This window comes from Gymnogyps californianus, chromosome 6, assembly GCF_018139145.2.
Source record: "Gymnogyps californianus isolate 813 chromosome 6, ASM1813914v2, whole genome shotgun sequence".
Lineage (NCBI taxonomy): Eukaryota > Metazoa > Chordata > Aves > Accipitriformes > Cathartidae > Gymnogyps > Gymnogyps californianus.
Window position 1 is genome coordinate 24,978,900 of NC_059476.1, and position 19,862 is coordinate 24,998,761.

Sequence of the window (19,862 nt, forward strand, 5' to 3'; positions counted from 1 at the left end):
ATATGAAGAAACTGAGATATATGAAGAAAATGTGAAAATAAGAAGCAAGTGATGAGCAGGATGGTAGAAAGCTAGATACTTACATAATTAAGTTTATCTCTGAATGAATGCCTTAGAAGTGTTCTTAAAGGTGCGATTCTTGGAAGGGTTACATACTCATGGTGTGGATGATGTGTGTTCTTTAACTGCATGTTGCCAAACACAACGGATGGCATTGTGGTTGATGGTATAGAAGATGAGATCATGATGAAGATGATAAGCCTTAAAACAATTACCTATCATTAAGTGCATTGTTTTTGTGATAGTGCACGGCAAGTAACAGAAATTTATGATGCTCTTAAGACATCTAGATGGATTTAAGGATTGAGTTTTGAGGGAGGTGTGAAGAGTGAAAACTTATTACTTTGGAAAAATAGAATTTGAGCTACATAAAAAGCAAAGGTATCACTTGGAAGAGGACCTCGTACTTCGACTAATGATTGCTGTGTAAGGAGTAATGCAACTTTAGGTATAATCTGCTTGGTTGGATCTGAGTCAACGGACTACTTGGGAGAGGGAATGAAGAAAAGCCTGTTGTTGGTACACTTTGAGGTTGTTCTGTGTGCCAGACTGAAGAGTTTAATTTAAAAAAAAAAAAGTTCTTTAGCCAGAAACTGAAGTTCAAGATGTGTAGATTTTGAACCAGTTGCTCGTCTCATAGTAGGCAAGTAAGGGAACAGAAAGGATGAAGTTTGGAGTTGAAAAAAGTTTTTGAGCCCTTCTGATTTTAACTGCTATTGAAGTATCCCTTTGGATGAGTCTGAAGACATCAGTTTTTTACATCGTAGGTGTAAAGAAAATGGATCTGAGTTATCTTTACATAAAATCTAACTTAGAAATAAGTTTTGAATTAATTTCCCAGGGGTACCTTGCAGAAGGTGAAAGAAGGGAACAAACCCAATAGTAGTTGAATGTGGAATTGGGGAACATTGTCTACATGCAGTACTGATGGTGCGTGGTCTTTTCAGTCTCATCTGTTTGATAGAAACAACTTACAAGCCTGTAGTCCTGAAGAGAATATATTGCCACAGGTATCAATAACATAGCTGAAAAGTACTAAACAAACTTTTTTCCCCTCTCCGTCTTTTCACTTCAAAACCACTGAAGAAACAGTTTCAAGAAGTCTGAAGACTGCTTGGCCCAAGGTTAGATTTGCACAATGTAGGTGACGGTCATCAGAATTACAGGAAGATGCAACTAGAAAACTGCAGTATATATAGGACGTATTTACAGCTTGAGCTATTTATAACCTGGCTGGTAAGCGTAAGTACCCCTTAGTGGCAGGATCTGTAGTTGGGCTCTGATCTCACTGTGGAGAATGCAGAAGAGGGGACTTGTCGATAGCCTTCTTCATAGCCCAGTTATATTAATAGCCTTGGTTACAGGACTTTTTTTTTTATTTTAAAAACACTCTTACTACTACAGTAATGGAAAGGTGAATACATTTTTAATTGTTTAGTCCCAGGTGCAGGACCAAAGCAGGAAACCCAAACATGAAATGACAAATTCCCTCCCATTCAGAAGGGAAGAGCCTTCTTTCTCCTGTAGTGCTACCATAGGAAATGACAAAAGATCCCAGAAGGGATACAATTTAAATAAATATCTGAGATCAGTAACTTTTGAAATGATAGCAGGGCCTAAGCATATCCAAAGTGGTGTTTTCAGGCTGTCTAGAAGAGTCTTGTGTGTCTATTAAACTTGGATTATGGTTTGAAAGCCTCCCCTCTGTAAGTGTTAGAGGCTTTAGATTGATTCTGTTAAAAATGAAAGCTGAGCCTCCAGAGAACTGGGAGATTTATCTGTATTTTTGAGCTGCTGCTTTGCACCCTTCTCCAGATGTATCCTGTGCTTTGGGTGGAGGTTTTTCAACAGAAAGTGGATTTTTAAAATCTTCAGTGGATATAAACTGCAAACAAAACACGAATGCAGGTTGGCTTATGTGAAGCTAATTAAGAGAACTGGAGCAAATGAATAAAACTCTTTCTAGAAAAAGTATGTGTGTGTATGTGTTTCTGTGGGGTTTTTGTGGCTTTTTTGATCAAGGTTTCCTCTTCCCTGCATGTTGAGCAATATTCAATATGCAGAGCACTGATCTTAGTTGGTTTCTTGAATACAGCTGAAGCAACTTTAATAAACTGAAATTAGTTTTGTTTTTGTTTCTAATATCTTGCACTATTATATGAAACAACAAAAGTCTAATTTGAAATAGAATTTGACTTTTATTGTCTTTTCTATATTGCAAGGAAAAGAGACTTTTGAAGCCTGAAGTTGCGTTCTGTTTCTAAGCAGTAATTGTTGCAAGCTCCCCTGTTCTATGTTGTGTTGTTTTCCAGTTTGGAAGAGGGAGCAGAAATGCTCCTTTCAGTAACTTAAAAATAGAAACTGTATTTAGAAAACTGTCTAGTAGTGTAGGCTATTTTATGCATGTCTTCCTCATTATAGTGCTTGTTTATGAAGATGCAGGTTAGCTTTTTTCCTATTCAGTTCCATCGGCTGTAGTGATGCTTGTTGACTGAGGTTAATACCAAGGCACACAGAGTGATGTGGGGAGCTGTGTTCAAGTGGGACGCATCATGTCTAGGGAGGTAGATGATCTATTTTCTTGTAAGAAACTTGCAACAACAAATATTGCAACAACACATCATCGTCGGGTAAAACTAACCTGTCTCATGACGGTCTAAACCCAGCTCACATTCCCTATTAGTGGATGAACTATCCAACGCTTGGTGAATTCTGCTTCACAATGATAGGAAGAGCCTAAAGGATCAAAAAGCGGCGTCGCTATGAACGCTTGGCTGCCACAAGCCAGTTATCACTGTGGTAACTTTTCTGACACCTCCTACTTAAAACCCAAAAAGCCAGAAGGATCGTGAGGCCCTGCTTTCATGGTCTGTATTCGTACTGAAAATCAAGATCAAGCGAGCTTTTGGCCTTCTGCTCCGCGGGAGGTTTCCGTCCTCCCTGAGCTCGCCTTAGGACACCTGCGTTACACTTTGACAGGTGTACTGCCCCAGTCAAACTCCCCACCTGTAAGAGCTAGTTAAAATACCCCAGGAGAGAAATTTCTAAACATACAAGTTTGCATTGTAGGCTTGGCCATATTTTTCAGGGTGGGAAGGAAGAGACAAGGTTTTTTTGGTTTTACGTTTCTTGGCTTTAAAAAAAAAAAAGTTGCTTTAAGGATATTACATGGAATTATTGGCTGAAGAACAATGAAAAAGCTAGAATAGCTTCCTGTATGCTCTGCACACATCATTTCAGCTCAGGTTTGCAAGGGAACTGGTGTGCTCAGGTGAACAGAGTTCTTAAGCCTGTTTAAGAAACCGTAGTTTTCTTACGGGCTGAGGTGGGAGAGTGCTCCCCCTCCTGCTGTTACCTGTAGAAATATGTCAATTTGGACAGACTTTGAGGAGTTTCCCACCTCATCAGGAGTGCAGGATGGAAGTGAGATTTCCAGTTTTTGAGACAATGATTCAAGAACATTATATGAGAGATGATCTTTATATGTGTGCCCTCACAATCTTCACCAGTCATCTGCTGATTGCTCTTTGTGTGCATGCAAAGTGGAGGTCACGGACCTGCAAGAATGTGTTTCGAACTCTGAAATCTAGTATCACTGTTGCAGTTAGATGCCTTTGGGGTGCGTGAATCCAGGAGCACACGAAGGGTTTTAAACTTCTTGGTTTTGGATAATTTATGTACCTGTGACAGTTACCTTGTATATCATAATTCCCATACAGACATACCCTTTGAAAGTACAGGAGGGGAACGTGAGCAGAGGAAGCCACTGTGTAGCAAAGAAATCGGAGTTTTATAGAGCGAAAGAGAACACGAACCTGTATTCTAGCAGTGAAGATACTCTTTTGGGGGAAGAGGAGAAGCTTCAGACTATAGTTCTTCCTCAACACACGCTGTTTATGTAATTCATTGTCTTAAAGGTGTAATAGAAAAATTTGGCACCCTGGACTGTCCTCTTTTCTTGGAACTGCCCTTGTGCTGGCTTTTGCTTTGTGCTCTCTGAATGTATAGGTGCTACATTAAGGTTTGTAGCAGGTCTAATGTTTTCACACTTCTGCAATAATACCCTGTCAGCATGTTTTTACCATCATTTGACGTAGTGTGTACTTTTTACCATGTGACACCTGTGTGGTACGGTAGAGCTAACATGGGTTCTACTGGACAGTAGTCATTAAGAAGTTGTGTTAAAAAAAAATCAAAGTTTAGCTTACCTTATAATAACTAGTTCCTGAAACATGATGGATTTTTTTCAGATGTGGAAAGTAAACTCAATTTTTTTACCCACAGAATGGGTGCAGTAAGGGGATTGCAGCTGAAAGTACTCATAATGCCTTGCCTTGCCTGTGACCAAGAGCAACTGCTTCAGTAGCTGAGACTGGAAATCAGTACCTGTGGCTCATTCAGTTTTTGTTTTTCAATATTATTTTTTAAAAAACAGTATTTAGAGATGCTACTGGTGGTATTTCTTGTTCAAAGAATTCTTTTTTTCAAACAATGATGTGATGGTCAAAACAAACAAACAAAAAAAAGCAGATAGCCCATGAAGGTGCTTTGTGAAAATGTAGGTATGCTGAGAAAGCAAGCTTACTGCTCCTGTCCTTCCTAAGGCTGTAAATAGCTAAGAAATTGAAGTAGGGTAAAGAATGGGACCAGAACAGTGGATCCCTAGTGAAGGTTGTGGCAGTTTCCATTTTTCAATAAAATTTGCCCCTCTGTCCTGTTAACCCTGAAATTACTTGCATGCTGTTTCTATTCATAGGATAATAGAATCTAGTATTTGTGTATCATGCATAAGGATATGTCTTCCAGCAGGTTGTCAGATGATGTTGAGGTGTTTCTGAAAAGGCATTGCAAGACAGTTGCAAATGTGAACAGTTGAGGTTTTTGGTTTGCTGTTCAAACTTAAATTTCTTGGGAGTGTGTGTGAAACTCTTAATTTCTTTTAATGTGTATATAACATTTAATGAGATTAGCACTTAAAACCATAATTGTGTGTACACAGCTAATGCCTAAGTTTTCAGACAATCTATTTAAAGCCTCAGAGTGCTATAGCAATGCAAATAGTAATCTCTTTGCTTTCAGTGGGATTTATAGTTGTGGGCAACTTTGCATACTCAAAAATAAGACTTTTCAGGACTTAACAATGTACCTTTTTGGGAGGTAGGATGTTAGAACATGCTAAATGCTTTAAGAATTTCATGGGAATTATCAAATGTGTCCTAGAATAATAGAATGGTTTGGGTTGGAAGGGACCTTAAAGATCATCTAGTTCCAACCCCCCTGCCATGGGCAGGGACACCTTCCCCTAGACCAGGTTGCTCAAAGCCCCATCCAGCCTGGCCTTGAACACTTCCAGGGATGGGGCATCCACAGCCTCTCTGGGCAACCTCTTCCAGTGCCTCACCACCCTCACAGTGAAGAACTTCTTCCTTACATCTAATCTAAATCTACCCTCTTTCAGTTTAAAGCCATTACCCCTTGACCTATCACTACCTGCCCTTATAAAAAGTCCCTCCCTGTCTTTCTTGTAGGCCCCCCCTTTAGGTCCTGGAAGGCTGCTGTAAGGTCTCTGTGGAGCCTTCTCTTCTTCAGGCTGGACAACCCCAACTCTCTCAGCCTGTCTTCATCAGAGAGGTGCTCCAGCCCTCTGATCATCTTTGTGGCCCTCCTCTGGACTCTCTCCAACAGGTCCATGTCCTTATGTTGGAGGCCCCAGAGCTGGACACAGTACTCCAGGTGGGGTCTCACGAGAGCGGAGTAGAGGGGGAGAATCGCCTCCCTCGACCTGCTCATTACGCTTCTTTTGATGCAGCCCAGGATACGGTTGGCTTTCTGGGCTGCAAACACACATTGCTGGGCCATGATGAGCTTCTCATCAACCAGCACCCCCAAGTCCTTTTCCTCAGGGCTGCTCTCAAGCCATTCTTTGCCCATAGTGTATATGGTATACCAGATTTTAGTTGGGAGTAACTGAGCTGCCGACTTTACTTCTGTCTTCATCTTTTTAGTGCCCTTTTTAGGAAGGTGGTGCATTTATGCAATCAGAGCAAAGGTTTATATAATGCCTAAAGCAGAGACACTGACTGAGGCCTGCTAAATAGTTTGTGATACTCTTTTTAGTATGCCAGTCTCTTGCAAACGTATCTGCACAGCTTTTCTGGTTCACACAGCTTTTATGACAGTGTTCTGATCAGCTGCAGTCGGTGGTGGTTTATAGGAACGATTTTGCCTCTGCATTTTTGCCTGAAGGGAAGGGGGGATACATTTGAGACTTCTATTGTGAACGTTCAAAATAATGCCTGGTTTAACGTTTGCACTGTATGTGTAGCAGGATTAAATAGGTGTCTCCTACCAAACTCTGATAATTCATTTGTTAGTGTAAAGTAATACAGTCTGTTTAAAACTTGTATATAATTGAGAAATTTATATGCTGTATTTTACAACATAATCCTTTCTTTCCGACTTACTGTAGGAAACTAAGAATGTAACCTGGAGCAGATGATAACAGTGTGTGTATCGTGGGGGTTTCTGAGCCAAAATTACTGATGACAGTAAAAATACCGTGATATGGTACTTGATTTTAATGCTCTTTAGAGGATTGATGGACTGCGGTAGTTGGATGTATGATGATTTAAAGGATTGATTGAGTATGACAGTTGGATGTATGATGCTTAAATAAGTATTGTTCAATTTCTAATTGGAAAGTAAAATAAAAAACCTGCTTACAGGTGCTAAGTTGATGGTCTGTTATTGCTCTGTGGTATACAATATGTTTTTAAAAAAAAAAAAATCCTATTGCCTGACGGCTTTTTCTGAAGCTTCAGTTTCTGAATGCAACTGCATGTTGGCATAAGGTATGAATTTTCTGCAAATTTGCCCCTACTGCAATTGGAAATACAGTTATTTGAACAGGGCAGCCTTTTAAATTTGGATGTACAATTTCTAGTGACCTAGAAAACTAAACCCTTTTGAAAGTTGTAATTTACCTTGTTCCCAATATTAAATGAATGAAAAATTCTTCTCAGCTTATTAGCTCTGTTGAAAAAATAATAGTATGTTACTGGATAAGTGTTATTCAGACCTATCTTCAGAGACAGAGCAGACACCATACTCTTAAAGTTTTTGTAACACAGTTATTAATGGTGTTCTTAAATATTAGCTTAAAAAGTTACTTTCCTTTTAAACTGAGGTTGAATAACAAGAAAAATATTACTGGTTCTTCTGGTGTAAAATACTGTAGTGTTGAATAACGGGCCATACTAGTTCCTGTAAGAGATGAAATGGAATTAACCTTCCTGGTGACTAGTCATTGTTTTGCAGAAGATAATGATACTCTATTGCCATGTATTAGAAGAGAAACTAGTGATCAAGAAAAGAGATACAGGTAGGAGATGCATTTCTGTTTGGATTAGATTCTGGCCCAGTCAAAAAACCAAACCAAAACAAAAAACCTGAAAAACCCAAACCAAAACCCACTTAGTTTATCCTCATTGAGACAGTTGTGAGCCAGAAATAATACTACCAGTATGAATATAGTTTTGCTTTGACTGTGGAAGCTAAAGCAATATGAAACTATGTGTTGTTTACTGTGCTGACAACAATGTGTGTATTCTTAACTTTCAGTAGCTCAGATCAGACCCAGTAGTAGAGTTATTAATGTAAATGGCTTCCAAATATATATTGGAGCCTGTAAGCTTCTTGAAAACTTGTATGTGAAGTGATAGGATTTGCAAGCTCTCTATTATTAGGTTTGGTATGGGAACATCAGTCTTTGTAGCCCTGAACTGCCAACAACCTTTGTCCTTTATTTTACCTTCAGTTAAAAACAAAAAAAAAAGGGGGGAGTGTGTGTTTGAAATAGGGAAGTAAATGAATGTTGACGAACGGCCATGTCTTTTCCTAGAGCAAGAAAAAAAATCTTGGAAAGATAAATGAGATTGTGGACCTGAATTTGAATGATATGTGATGTTTTGTAAATTATTTATCAGAGCGAGCCTTTCTGAAATGGCTAAAGCACTGTTATATCAAAGGGAAAGAGAATGGTATGGTTGCCAAGAGGAGAATTTTACTGGTTTCCACTAAAAGAATAATCTTTCTTTTTAAAATTTTCTGTATTAAACTTTAAGTAGCAGTTAAGAAATGTCCACAAGATGCTGCAAGTGAACAGTTGTGTTTGGATAGCTCTTGACCATTTTTTCTGCTGCTGATTATTGGTGTAGTTTATGTATTTTTTTGTTAATATCATTTTGCTCCAAATACAGGTCTGTTTAAAAGTATAATGATGGGACAGATCTGTTGAATTATGATGTCTTACTGGCAAGAATAGTAACTAATTTTCTTTTATTTGTATATGCATTGTTTTTAACTTGCAAGTGAAAAATTCTGCAGGTATATCCTTTCCCACCTATAGAATTACTGATCTCATTCAATGCCATCCTGCCAAAACTGACAAAGAATATTTTTTGAAGCATGACTGCATTGGAAATCTGCCAGTTCTATAACTTCAACAATTATTTTTGTACAGGTAGCAATTTAATGTTTCATCTATCCATATAATCCATAATGGAGGTCTTAAGTAAGACTAAGGACTGTAGACGATATTTGTTCCTATTAGTTATAAGAAGGTAATATTGCAGTTCCCTTTTGTAGTTTATGGAACAGAACAGACATCTCCATACTTATGAAAAGTCTTCAGCTCTAGTCATCTTTTATATATATTCTTTGGGGTATACAAGTATGACAATATTCCGATAATTGGATTGTGAAGAGATGAACAGTGAGCAGACCTTCTGAGGACTAAGCTTTCAGAACAAGTACTATGCCTCAGGGTATGTTTATATGGAAGTGGTTGTAGGCTAGGGTAAGGATATGTGTGCTCCTCTTGGCTGGGTAGGACAACTTTACCTTGCTGGTGTCAGTATTCTTTGGAATCTGCTGCTTGATTTAAGATGATCCTAAAGCTCAATAATATAAACCTCGTTTCAGTATGTCATGATTTAACCCCAGCCAGCAGCTAAGCACCACGCAGCTGCTTCCCCCTCGCAGTGGGGTGGGGAGGAGGAAAAAAAGAAGTAAGACTCATGGGTTGACATAAGAACAGTTTAATAACAAAAGTAGAATAAAATACACTACCAACTAAGATTAATAATACTAATAATTGTAATGAAAAGGAATACAACAACAACAAGAAAATTAACACCCAAGAAAAGACAAGTGATGCACAATGCAGTTGCTCACGACCTGCTGACCGAGCAGCGATCCGCCTCTCCTGGCCAACCCCCCCCGTTTATATACTGAGCATGACGTTCCATGGTATGGAATATCCCTTTGGCTAGTTTGGTCAGCTGCCCCAGCTGTGCTCCCTCCCAGCTTCTTGCACACCTGCTTGCTGGCAGAGCATGGGAAACTGAAAATTCCTTGGCTTAAGATAAGCGCTACTTAGGAACAACTAAAACATCAGCGTGTTATCAACATCATTCTCACACTAAATCCAAAACACAGCACTGTAGCAGCTACTAAGAAGAGAGTTAACTCTATCCCAGCCAAAACCAGGACACAGTATTTCTGTATTAGGTTGTGTTGAGGTATAAGGGCATATCTACATGGAACAGATGCCTTCTCAAGAATACCCTTAAAAACAAGCATTCCCCACTTCCCAGAACTGTAATGGAATACAGATTTGTAGGTCAAGTGAAGATAAGTCTGTTAGCTTTCGAAGTATTGTGGCATAGAGTGGAAATGTAAAAATTAAAGGTGAAAATAACAAATCATTACTTTGATATATAAAACTAACAGCATTGCTTAGCTAAATCTGGAAACTATGAATTTGTGAAAGAAACTGTTTTTGAGTTGTTGTGATACTAGCTGCTAGAAGCCAGTCTGGGAAGGTACTCTGTTATTTGACTATCCCACTTAAAGAAATAGTTGCACATCATTTTATTTGTTACAGATCTGTTTACAGATACTTCTATATAGGCGTTAATACATGAATATTTTGGGTGATGCAGGTAAGTAGTTTCATTAAAGCTCTAAAATTTACTGCAGAGACTGTTTTGGGGTATTTAGTCTCTGATAGTTTGTCACGTAGCAGATTAGGAAGATGGGAAGTAAATTTATATCAATTCTTAAGTCTTTCTCTGAAAAGTTCTGGGTATTGCTTCCAGACATGGAAACATTTGCATGGCTTTTTATTCCAATTGTGTATCATAGCTGATGGGACTCATCAGACTGGAATGGATAACTGTTGATCTGTTGAATCCAGTGTTTTTACCCTAAAATAGTAGTTTCAGAGGGAGGTGTGAGTTGTATTGGATGGAAAAGTAATAAAGTATGTCTTAAATTTGAGAGTTTTTGTAAAAGTTCTTGTTTTCCTTGTGGAAAGGAACTATATTCATCTGTAATAAAGGCCAGTTTGCATCTTAATCTTTGAGCACTATCACATGTGTAGAACAAGTGATGGTGTTCTGGAGTTGAAATTGTGTGTTCAAGAATAGCGTTCTAAGTTCTAATTTTTCCTTGTTTTTCTTAACACTAGTCTTGTATTGGAGAGGTTTACATGGATTAGTACACAGGATTGCTTATTATGGGCCAACTTAACATTTATGAAATATGTTAAGGTAATAAACTTCATTATTCCAAAGTTAGTAAAATGGATGTTTGTCTTGGTAATTAATATGTGGTACAACAAAATGTCAGGTAAAAGTGAAAGAAAAGACCCCTGAGGCTTCCCCCTCTCCCCCCCCAGCTAACTCTGTCTGTTTATTTTTAAATCTAGCCACGAGCTGATCCCATCCCGATATGTAGCTTTTGTTTGGGAACGAAAGAATCAAATCGTGAAAAAAAACCAGAAGAGCTGTTGTCTTGTGCAGACTGTGGCAGCAGTGGTAAGTTGGCTGAATTTACAAATACTGGAAATGTTTATGTTTAAGTCTGTTTTTAAGGTATTAAAAATATTTTAAACTTCTGAATATCATCCTCTCTTTGGACATAGATTGAGAACTGAAAAAAAGTGGGGGGTGGAAGAGACTTTTTACTAAAATTTTGTCATCTGGATAACTACAAATGAGAGGCGTGAATTCATCTTTATGCCAAAAGTATAGATCTGCTGAGTAAATTAATAGGGAAACCACACTTGTAAAATACAGGAATTCTGTTACTGTTTGGGATCTATGTTTGATCTGAAAACTGTTTTGCATTGTGACATCAAATGATGATCAACAGTTTTGCTTGCACAGACTTGCAACATTTCAGAAGCTGAGGAATAATGATAATAAAGACTGTGTAGCAGTCTTTGCTGTTGTGTATCTTGTGTATCCAATTCATTTTTTTATAAAATTCTTTTGTTACTCAAGTACGAATTTGAATAATATTTCAAATAACATATGAAAGCTGTTAGGCACCTGTTACTTGTCAGGCACAAGATAGTAACTCTCTCCTGATCATATGTACCTTGCTCCTGTGTGTTGCAGCAGCTCTTGCAGACTTCATGTGGCTGTTCTGAATGCAGGTGCTTCCCTTTAAGTGAGCAACTAGGTTAATTTTGAAAATTAAATACTGTAGCACACTGTTGCTTTGTGCAGTGCTTGTGCATGGATGATACCAAACGTGTTCTTGGCCTAGGTTATTCCTGATTTACAGAGGGATTTGGCTAAGAAACTTGGGCAAATCTCTTTAGCAGCTCTATGCCATAAAGCTTTTTCTGGCCCAGCTGCAGAGTTCTGGATGTGAAAATCCTCTGATCAGTTTAGCTATTGTGAAAAAATCCCCTGTGGAAAATAGCTTTATGCTGGAAGAGGAGTTATTTGGCCAGTATAGTTCATCAGTTGAGTGGACTGCTTTTGTTTAGCTGTGCCAGTAAAAAAACTTTTGCTCCCATAAGCTTACAGCTGCATTGGGAAGTACTTTTGGTAAAGCTTTGCAATGTAGACCATCCCATCCCAGCTCAAAGCAGTGCTGCCTGAAGTCACAGGCTGCAACATCCAGCTGCTTGATGCTACCCCTTTGTGCTGGCACCTGGTTGCATATAAACTGGATTGAGGAACAAATATAGTTGAAAGACAAGTTTGATCAGTTCCCAAGTCCAGTTCACTGCAGAGCCATACCAACTTGTGTGGCAGAATGAAGAAGAAGGAAGTGCTTGGGAGGGAAATGAGTAGAGAAGCGGTAGGGTCTGTGTAAGCCAGCACTGCTTTTGAGAAGGCTGGAAGTGAAAGTATTGTTTCAGTGTCTTTGAATTCAGAGTCCATGTGTATCATCATTTTGTAGGTGTGCTGAAGATAAGTCTGTCTTGGGTACTGTGATAGCTACATATGTACTTGAGTAAAAACAAAACAGCGTGGATCAAAAATGTGTTTTCAGTTAATCAGGATATGCATTTGATTGTGTGCTTCTGAATCTGTCACCCTGGACAGATTCTTTGTATTTTAGCCAGTGTATTTTTTAGTATATTTAAGCAAATGATTAAACAGTGAAGTAAGGAGGTGGCTTTTTCACCCCAGTACGCAAAGCCAAACCCCATAGATTTTAAACTGTCTTCCTTTAATGGTTTACAGGTTTCCTGTATTTTCAAATCTGTATTCTAATATTTGGAAATTTAATAGGATTTGTGCTTGGTTAGACTGTGGTATGCAGAATTTACATTAATCAGGTGAGCTTAGATATCAGCTACTCTTCTGTTGTGTAATAATCCCCTGGTAGGTCTAAGATGCTTTAGAACTGGAAGTCTTGACTTTCATGGATCAGCTTCCATTTGAATTAACACCGATACATTCTCTCTGCCTCATTAAGACTAAATTATCTTTAATTAGTTCCTCAGATGTATTAGATATAAAGAATGAAATGTTGAGACTGCCAGTCAGATTGCTGGATGGTTAAACTTTAGCTACTGATGCCTAACTAAAATAAAAACCAATCTCAGTGCAATTTATAAATAACAAAACTTCACTCAAGTGGAGGTTTATTGTAATTGGATTTGTAATTTTGCACACTGTAGTGTATCTCAAAGCTGGTCTTGCTGCCTAACAAACATAAAAGAAATTGTATGTTGCGCACACCAAGCAAATTGTTCAGCTGATCAGAGATTAAATTGCAGTGCCCACTACTGGCATGTCTGCTTTCCTTTATGTTTTTCTGTCAGTTGCTTGTGTCTCTTCAGGTAATGCTTCTGTGTTCTGAAAGCAGAAACTATCTGGATATCTGCACGTTTCATTGATATTACTCTTATTTTGTGGTATTTGGGAGGATAATGTATTTGGGCAGTGGAAATGAAATGCACTGCTGGACATTTTCTAAAGGAGTAAGATGAGGGATGTCAGATGTGAGAAAACAAATCCTATTACGAAAGCAAACATTGCTCCTCTACCCCCCCCCCCCCCTTTTTTTTTTCTTCCCTGTCTTTTGATTTTGAAAAAACGATAAACTTGAGCACTGGAATTGAGGTCTACTTCCATTTTCCCAATTGAGAGGTGCAGAAGCAATTAAAGAGCTGCTGCTGAGAGATTTTAAAAGGGAGTTGAAGTTTTAGGAAGAGGAGGAAAAAAAAGTTGAGTTACTGGGGAACTATAATAAATATTTTTAAAAAGGGGGGAAAACAATAGCTAAAAGTAGAATACCAGAATACCTGTGGGTACTGTCCTTTCAAACAAATAGTATGTTAGGCTGAGAAGGCAAGAGGGTTACCGATCAAAGATGGGTAGGGGAGACTGGAGAGCAGAACAACAAAGACATCTGAGTGGGGTCAAGGGAATAGAGACAGAAAAGTGTTTGGAAAGGATTGTGCAGAGGTTGTTTTGTAAAGGAGATTTAGGGTACACCTTAAGAATAAGAGAATATAGGAATTGTCTTAATTATTGCTGTCTGTGGGAGGATGTTGGCTAGTTGGATAAAATGAACTGTTAAGAAACCTGCAGGTGGAAAAACCTACTACGTGCCTGAGATAGGTGCACTGATCCTCTCTGCTCATAGCTAGTCACCCTAAATAATAATGCTTTCTACCTAAAAGGTTATCAAACGTAAGGGGTTTTCTTTGTGAATTGTCTTATACATTAGTTCCCAACATTTGTATCAAAGTTAAAAATAACTGGAGATCTTAGCATATCTGATTTAGCATTGTACATAATTGTTGTCACTGATATAATGCTTGTTCTTTTAAAAGACTAGTTGTTTTGTTAAATCTTTTGAAGAATAAACAAGGCCCAAATTTGCAATGAGGAAACAAAAGTGGGCAAGTTTAAGGAGTTGCCTTCGTCACAAAGGAGTAAGACATTGTGCTCTAACTTCCTGAACTCTACCTATTTCTGCCACATCAACGTATCCCAAATCTTAACCTTTTCTAACTGGGATGGATAAGAATGAATTTTAAAGCATTTAATTTTTAATAGCTTTATTTTTAAGTAAGCCTATATGTATTCCTGATGGAAATTGCCAGCTTTCAAAGGTCTGAATTTCCAGTAATCTGTTAAACTTGTGTGCTACATTAAAATACTGATGCTGCTGAGATTTAAAAGGAAGTCAAGTGATTGAACCAGGAGAAATTACCATTTGAAACACTTCAAACTAGAGATTGATCAAGTGTTGAAAACCTCTTGGCAGATGTATCAGGTTCTGGATATGGAGAAGATAATATGTTCTTGATTTCAGTTTAGATGAGTTAGAGCTGAAATACTGTGAATTTTGAAGCCGGAAACATGCTTTCCCTCTTCAACTCTTTCAAATTTAAACAAACTAGCTATAAAATCACTGAAGATCACAGTGACTCTGTTTAACTGACTGCAGAAATTTGTTAAACTACGAAAGTAGTTTAACAGTACGAAAGTAGTTTAGTAGTACAAAACAGTCCCTTTTAAAAAGTGAAACCTGTGTTGATTGCCACTTCATGTCTGGTAGGCATTACCCTCTACTTGTTATATTTGCACTATGTCAATTTGTGTCCAAAATGAAGAGTGTAAGTATTATCAGCTATTAAAGAACAGTACCATATGGTATGTTGAAATCTGAAAATTTCTGTGCTGTCTCTGCTAGTGCATACCTAGGAAAGTGCATACCTATATATGCTATTGCATACCTAGGAAAGACAGTAAAAGAACATGGCAAATGCATAATGATGATTCCTATTTGCGCTCTTCCAGCCTCTAGTTATTTGTGGCTCGAGGACTTGGAGTTGCAGGCAGAATGTTTCATATTTAATACCAATGGATATTTTTTTCTTGAGTTTTTGTCCGATAGTAAAATCTAACACTTAAGGATATTAACAAATGTATTAAGCTGTGTAATTGCTTGAATGAGAAGTGTTATGTTGGTAGATAACAGAGAATAAAGTAACTGTCACACCTAATCTGTGCCTAGTTACCAACCAGTGAGAATGGAAGTTTCTTATGTTTATACTTCTCAGTTACTTAAGGCAAAGTTAAAATCAACAATTTAAACCACAACTTACTTGCTCCTTGAAGTAAACCACTTCTGTGCAGGGTAGATAACTAGAATTAAATGTACTTATGGAGGTAATTGGTTTATGATTACACTTTAATGTGTTAATATGGTTTTTAAGTCACGGCTGATGAAATAAGTCTTTCTGTGATATTGATTATTAATATCAGCCACTCTAGGGAGCTTTTTTCTTATTTCTTAGATTTTTTTTAAATGAAGCACTTGTTAAGCTTTATTGAAGGGAACAGTGTAGCATCAAACTCAGCTATGCAGTTACAGAGTATATTTGTCACTTTCAAGAAAAATAGTCACTTTAAGTGCATACTGGGTTTTAACCACAAAGATTTGTTACTGTATCTTAAACTGTATGCTAAGAATCAAATGGCAGTGCTTTTTCAATACCTTTGTTTTTGAAACTACTCTTTGAATTTATTATTGATTGTTCTTTACTAATAGATTATATTCCTGCATTTGATTTTGAGAATATGCTATATTTACACAATTTAAGTTGTCTTCTAAAGTTTAACAAAAAGTGGATTAACCCTTGGGTACACACAATAAAAGGAAACAAAATCTGAAATTTGCACTTATTAAAAGTGGCTTTTGCATTCCGTCAGTCATCTTTGCCATTCATGCCTCAGTCCGCTAGAAGACGACAGTAGCAAATGCTCATGGATTAGCCTGTATTCTTGTTGTGGTGGTTTACCTCAGTCGTGGACTGAGAAACAGCAGATGGAGAAAGTCTGAATCACCATGACTAGACCATTACCTGGTAGAAAGCACGTATCCTGACTCCGAGATGAGAAGAAAGCATCTTTCATGCGCATCACATCACTGCAGCCATCTATAAGTGCAGCATGGCATCAGGGATTCTTGTCTCTCTGACAACTTGTGGGTTGATGTTCTTGATAATCCCTGAATATAATACGGGCAAAAAGTGCTTCCCTGGGAAGGCTTATCCTTTCCTATTTAGCAGTGCTTTTATCTTTTCTAGATTAAGGGTATGCTCTATTGAGGTAGTTGAAGACATGAAAAATCATTGCCAGTATTGCCTAAGGTGTTGTATGTGTTTAGTTGTCTGATATCTTGTATTAATTGGAAAAGCCATGTAGGCCTTCTAGGCTACCATGAAAAGAGGTGGTCCCGCCAGGGAATAAAACAGTTTCGTGGGAGGTGCTCTTTCCCCCCGCCCCCACCGTTTTAAATCTTTCTTTGCAGTAAGCTTTTCTTGTGCCAATTGCCTGCTTCATTTTTTCCTTCATACTGCTCTGAAATTGATCTTTGTATATAGTTAAGTAATAAGTTGGAATGAAAAATGCATATAGTTTGACTGTTAAGTTTCTTTGGTAGATATTTAGTATATTTAGAAAAATAACTAATATGGTTTTATCTAAAGATTTCCTCTGTCTATGTTGCACTGCTATGAAAGGGGAGTGGGGTCAAGTTTGTAAAAATACTTTTCAGAACCAATGGCAGTTTAATATGCTATGGAAATAACCTAGTGAAAATAAAAATTCCATTTCAGGTGCTTGTGTAGACCATTCACAGGTGTCAGTTACAGTAGAAGTCAACCTTCTACCTCTCTTCATAAATGAGTTTTATGGCAGTCATTCTGTATCTTTGTATGAAGTAGATGAGTCAAATAATGTGTTGCAAAGTTCTGAAAACAGCTGGTGTTTGCAGGGTTCTGGTGGTGCTGGCTACATCCTGTTGAACTTAAGAATCAATCTTACCAATCTCAAATCTCAAGCTTTAAATATTTTGGTTTTTTTAGGACATCCATCATGTTTGAAATTCTGTCCTGAGTTAACGACAAATGTGAAGGCCTTAAGATGGCAGTGTATTGAATGCAAGACATGCAGTGCATGTAGGATCCAAGGCAAAAATGCAGTAAGTTAGACTGTTGAGTGTTACCTGACTTCTCTTTGTTTACTGTAGCTCTATACTTAGCACATGTGCAAATACAAATCACTGATGTACAACTTCAAGCAATGCTGTATTAAGTCTTTTTTTCCTCTTCCTCCCCCCCTCCCCTTCAGGATAACATGCTTTTTTGCGACTCCTGTGATAGAGGGTTCCACATGGAGTGCTGTGACCCACCACTTTCCCGAATGCCAAAAGGTGATAATAAAAATCCTTTCAATGAAAATACTTTCATTCACAGTCTTTTCTCATATCAAGTGACCAAAAGCTCTTGAGCATGCTAATTATTTTTGCATTGGTAAACAGTGTAATTTCAATCATGTCAAAGCCAATTTTATTCTTCTTTACTTGAGATTTTTTTTTTCCAGAGGAAAATAGTAAAGGTGTGTAGTCAGTTGACCAGATGAATTCACTGTGTATTGAGTTGCTGGCCGATTCCTTGAAGGGAAAGTTTTACGAAGGCTGTTAAAATGTTTGGGGTATATACACTGACAAAGAAATCCTTAAAGCAGGTGAAAGAGTCTGCTTCTTCATGCCTTTTGTAAAAGTAATTTAAAAAACAGACAAACAAACAAAACACCTGGGTCTTCGTGTTCTCTAATCTCTAGGTTTTGATATATAGCATCTCTCACTTCTGCTCTCACATCTTTATGGCTTTTCCTGTTTAATCTTAAAGTTACACTGAAGACTTTCCAACTTCCCCCCCCCCCCCCCCCCCCCCCCCCCCCCCCCCCCCCCCCCCCCCCCCCAAATCCCCAGCCTTATCTATAATAAATAAGTGTTCAGACATGGTCATCTAATGTTAAAAGGATGCCAAATTCAAATTGTCGTTTATTAAAACAAACATACCTAGGTGTGATCTGATATTTTCTTTAGCACACTCTAGCCTAGATTGCTTTGTAACGCACATGTAATTTTTTTTCCCCCCATCTTAATTGTGTCTGAAGAAAGATCTAGGTAGTGTAAGAAGGGACAAGCTAGAACAGAAATTCTTCTAAGAGCCCATTTGCTCACAATCTTTTCTGTGATCCTTGTTGCCTCTTTCCCCCCCCTCCCCCTTCCATGAGCACTTTGCTTTCAAAAATTTCAAAGTATGGGTAGAAGTGGATCAGTTTTCTCTGTCCACTTCCCCTTCCCTATGTCCTGTTCATAAGATAATTTGTTGACCTTGTGTACTTGGCATGTATCTTAGTAGACACCTGCAGTACAGATTAAATAAACTGTGTACAATTAAACTTTTTTTCCTTTAGGGATGTGGATTTGCCAGGTCTGTAGACCAAAGAAGAAAGGGAGAAAGCTACTTCATGAGAAAGCTGCCCAAATAAGGCGACGATATGCAAAACCTATTGGACGACCGAAAAATAAACTAAAGCAACGAATGTTGTAGGTTTCTCTTGAATTTTTTTTTTAATGTTTCTGAGAATGTAGTCAGATAAGAGTTGATGCAGGTTCAACTACAGTTTTTAATTGTATTTCAAGTTGGGGAAAGTAGGTGACAAGTATTCTGGTATATGCCTTTCAGCCCAGTGGCCAATAACTTCTTAATTATAGTGGATGCTTTTTGTGTCATGTCAGAAGGTGATGAAAAAACTTCCTGTAACTTACTTTTCTAGATCCCATAATTTTTTAACAAAACCTGTACCTCTAGCAGATGCAAATAGAAGTCTGTATGATAACATATGCCACAGCTATCTTTTAAGTGTAACTTCAAATAATTAAGTACATACAGAATGTATACTAAGTGGATAATAATGAGTTACTTATATCCAACTTCAGGAGACTGTTCTGTTCAAAGACCTGTTCAAAAGTTGTATAAAAATGACTTTATTGGTTAATATCAGCTCACAAAACCCATTCCAAAAAGCAAACTATGCAAGTACTACAGAAATTCTGGTTTCAGTGGTACTCTGAAAAAAATTATTACTTGAATTCTGCTGTTAAGCTGCCACTGGTTACTAGGGAAAGAGGTTGCAATTCCTCTTGCTTCTCAGGAATGTGTTTATCTAAGATAAGAGAGTGCTGTAATTCTTTTGGCGTCTATCTTTCCAGGGAACACTGTAGTTGGACATCTTAAGGCTTGATTGGAGGATTGTTTAAGTAGTGTTCAAATGCTGAGTTGACATACACTGAGTGTTAAACAGGAACAGATTCTGTGTTAACTCCAGTAGCATGTTGCCCTCCATCACATGTTCCTATCCACATACGCCTTTCTTCTCCTCCTATTTAACTATCTGTTTGGCCATGTCAGCTCAGCAGCTGAAAAGCTTTCCGGCTCTGTCTACTACTCATTCAGTCATGTGGCTGTTACCCAACCATTTTTCTCTATAGTCTAAATACCTGTCTGGTATTCTTCAGAGTTGCACGGTGGCTGCTGTAAAACTTTGCATTTTGCAAAATAAGGATTTCTGGAGCCAGTGGAGCCAACGTGTAAAAATAGAAGGGAAAAAAAACCCCAACAC

At 38.0% G+C, this 19,862-nt stretch overlaps 1 protein-coding gene across 4 annotated transcripts in view; it reads left to right on the forward strand.

Annotated features, from left to right (window-relative positions):
* The window catches only part of KAT6B (lysine acetyltransferase 6B), a 117,653-nt gene that overhangs the window by 49,251 nt on the left and 48,540 nt on the right, over positions 1–19,862 (forward strand). For all 4 annotated transcript variants that reach the window (XM_050898792.1, XM_050898794.1, XM_050898795.1 and 1 more), the window contains exons 3-6: positions 10,832–10,940; positions 17,255–17,370; positions 17,520–17,601; positions 18,654–18,786. In XM_050898792.1, the coding sequence (XP_050754749.1) occupies positions 10,832–10,940; positions 17,255–17,370; positions 17,520–17,601; positions 18,654–18,786 (440 nt within the window). The remainder of the gene's footprint in view (positions 1–10,831; positions 10,941–17,254; positions 17,371–17,519; positions 17,602–18,653; positions 18,787–19,862) is intronic.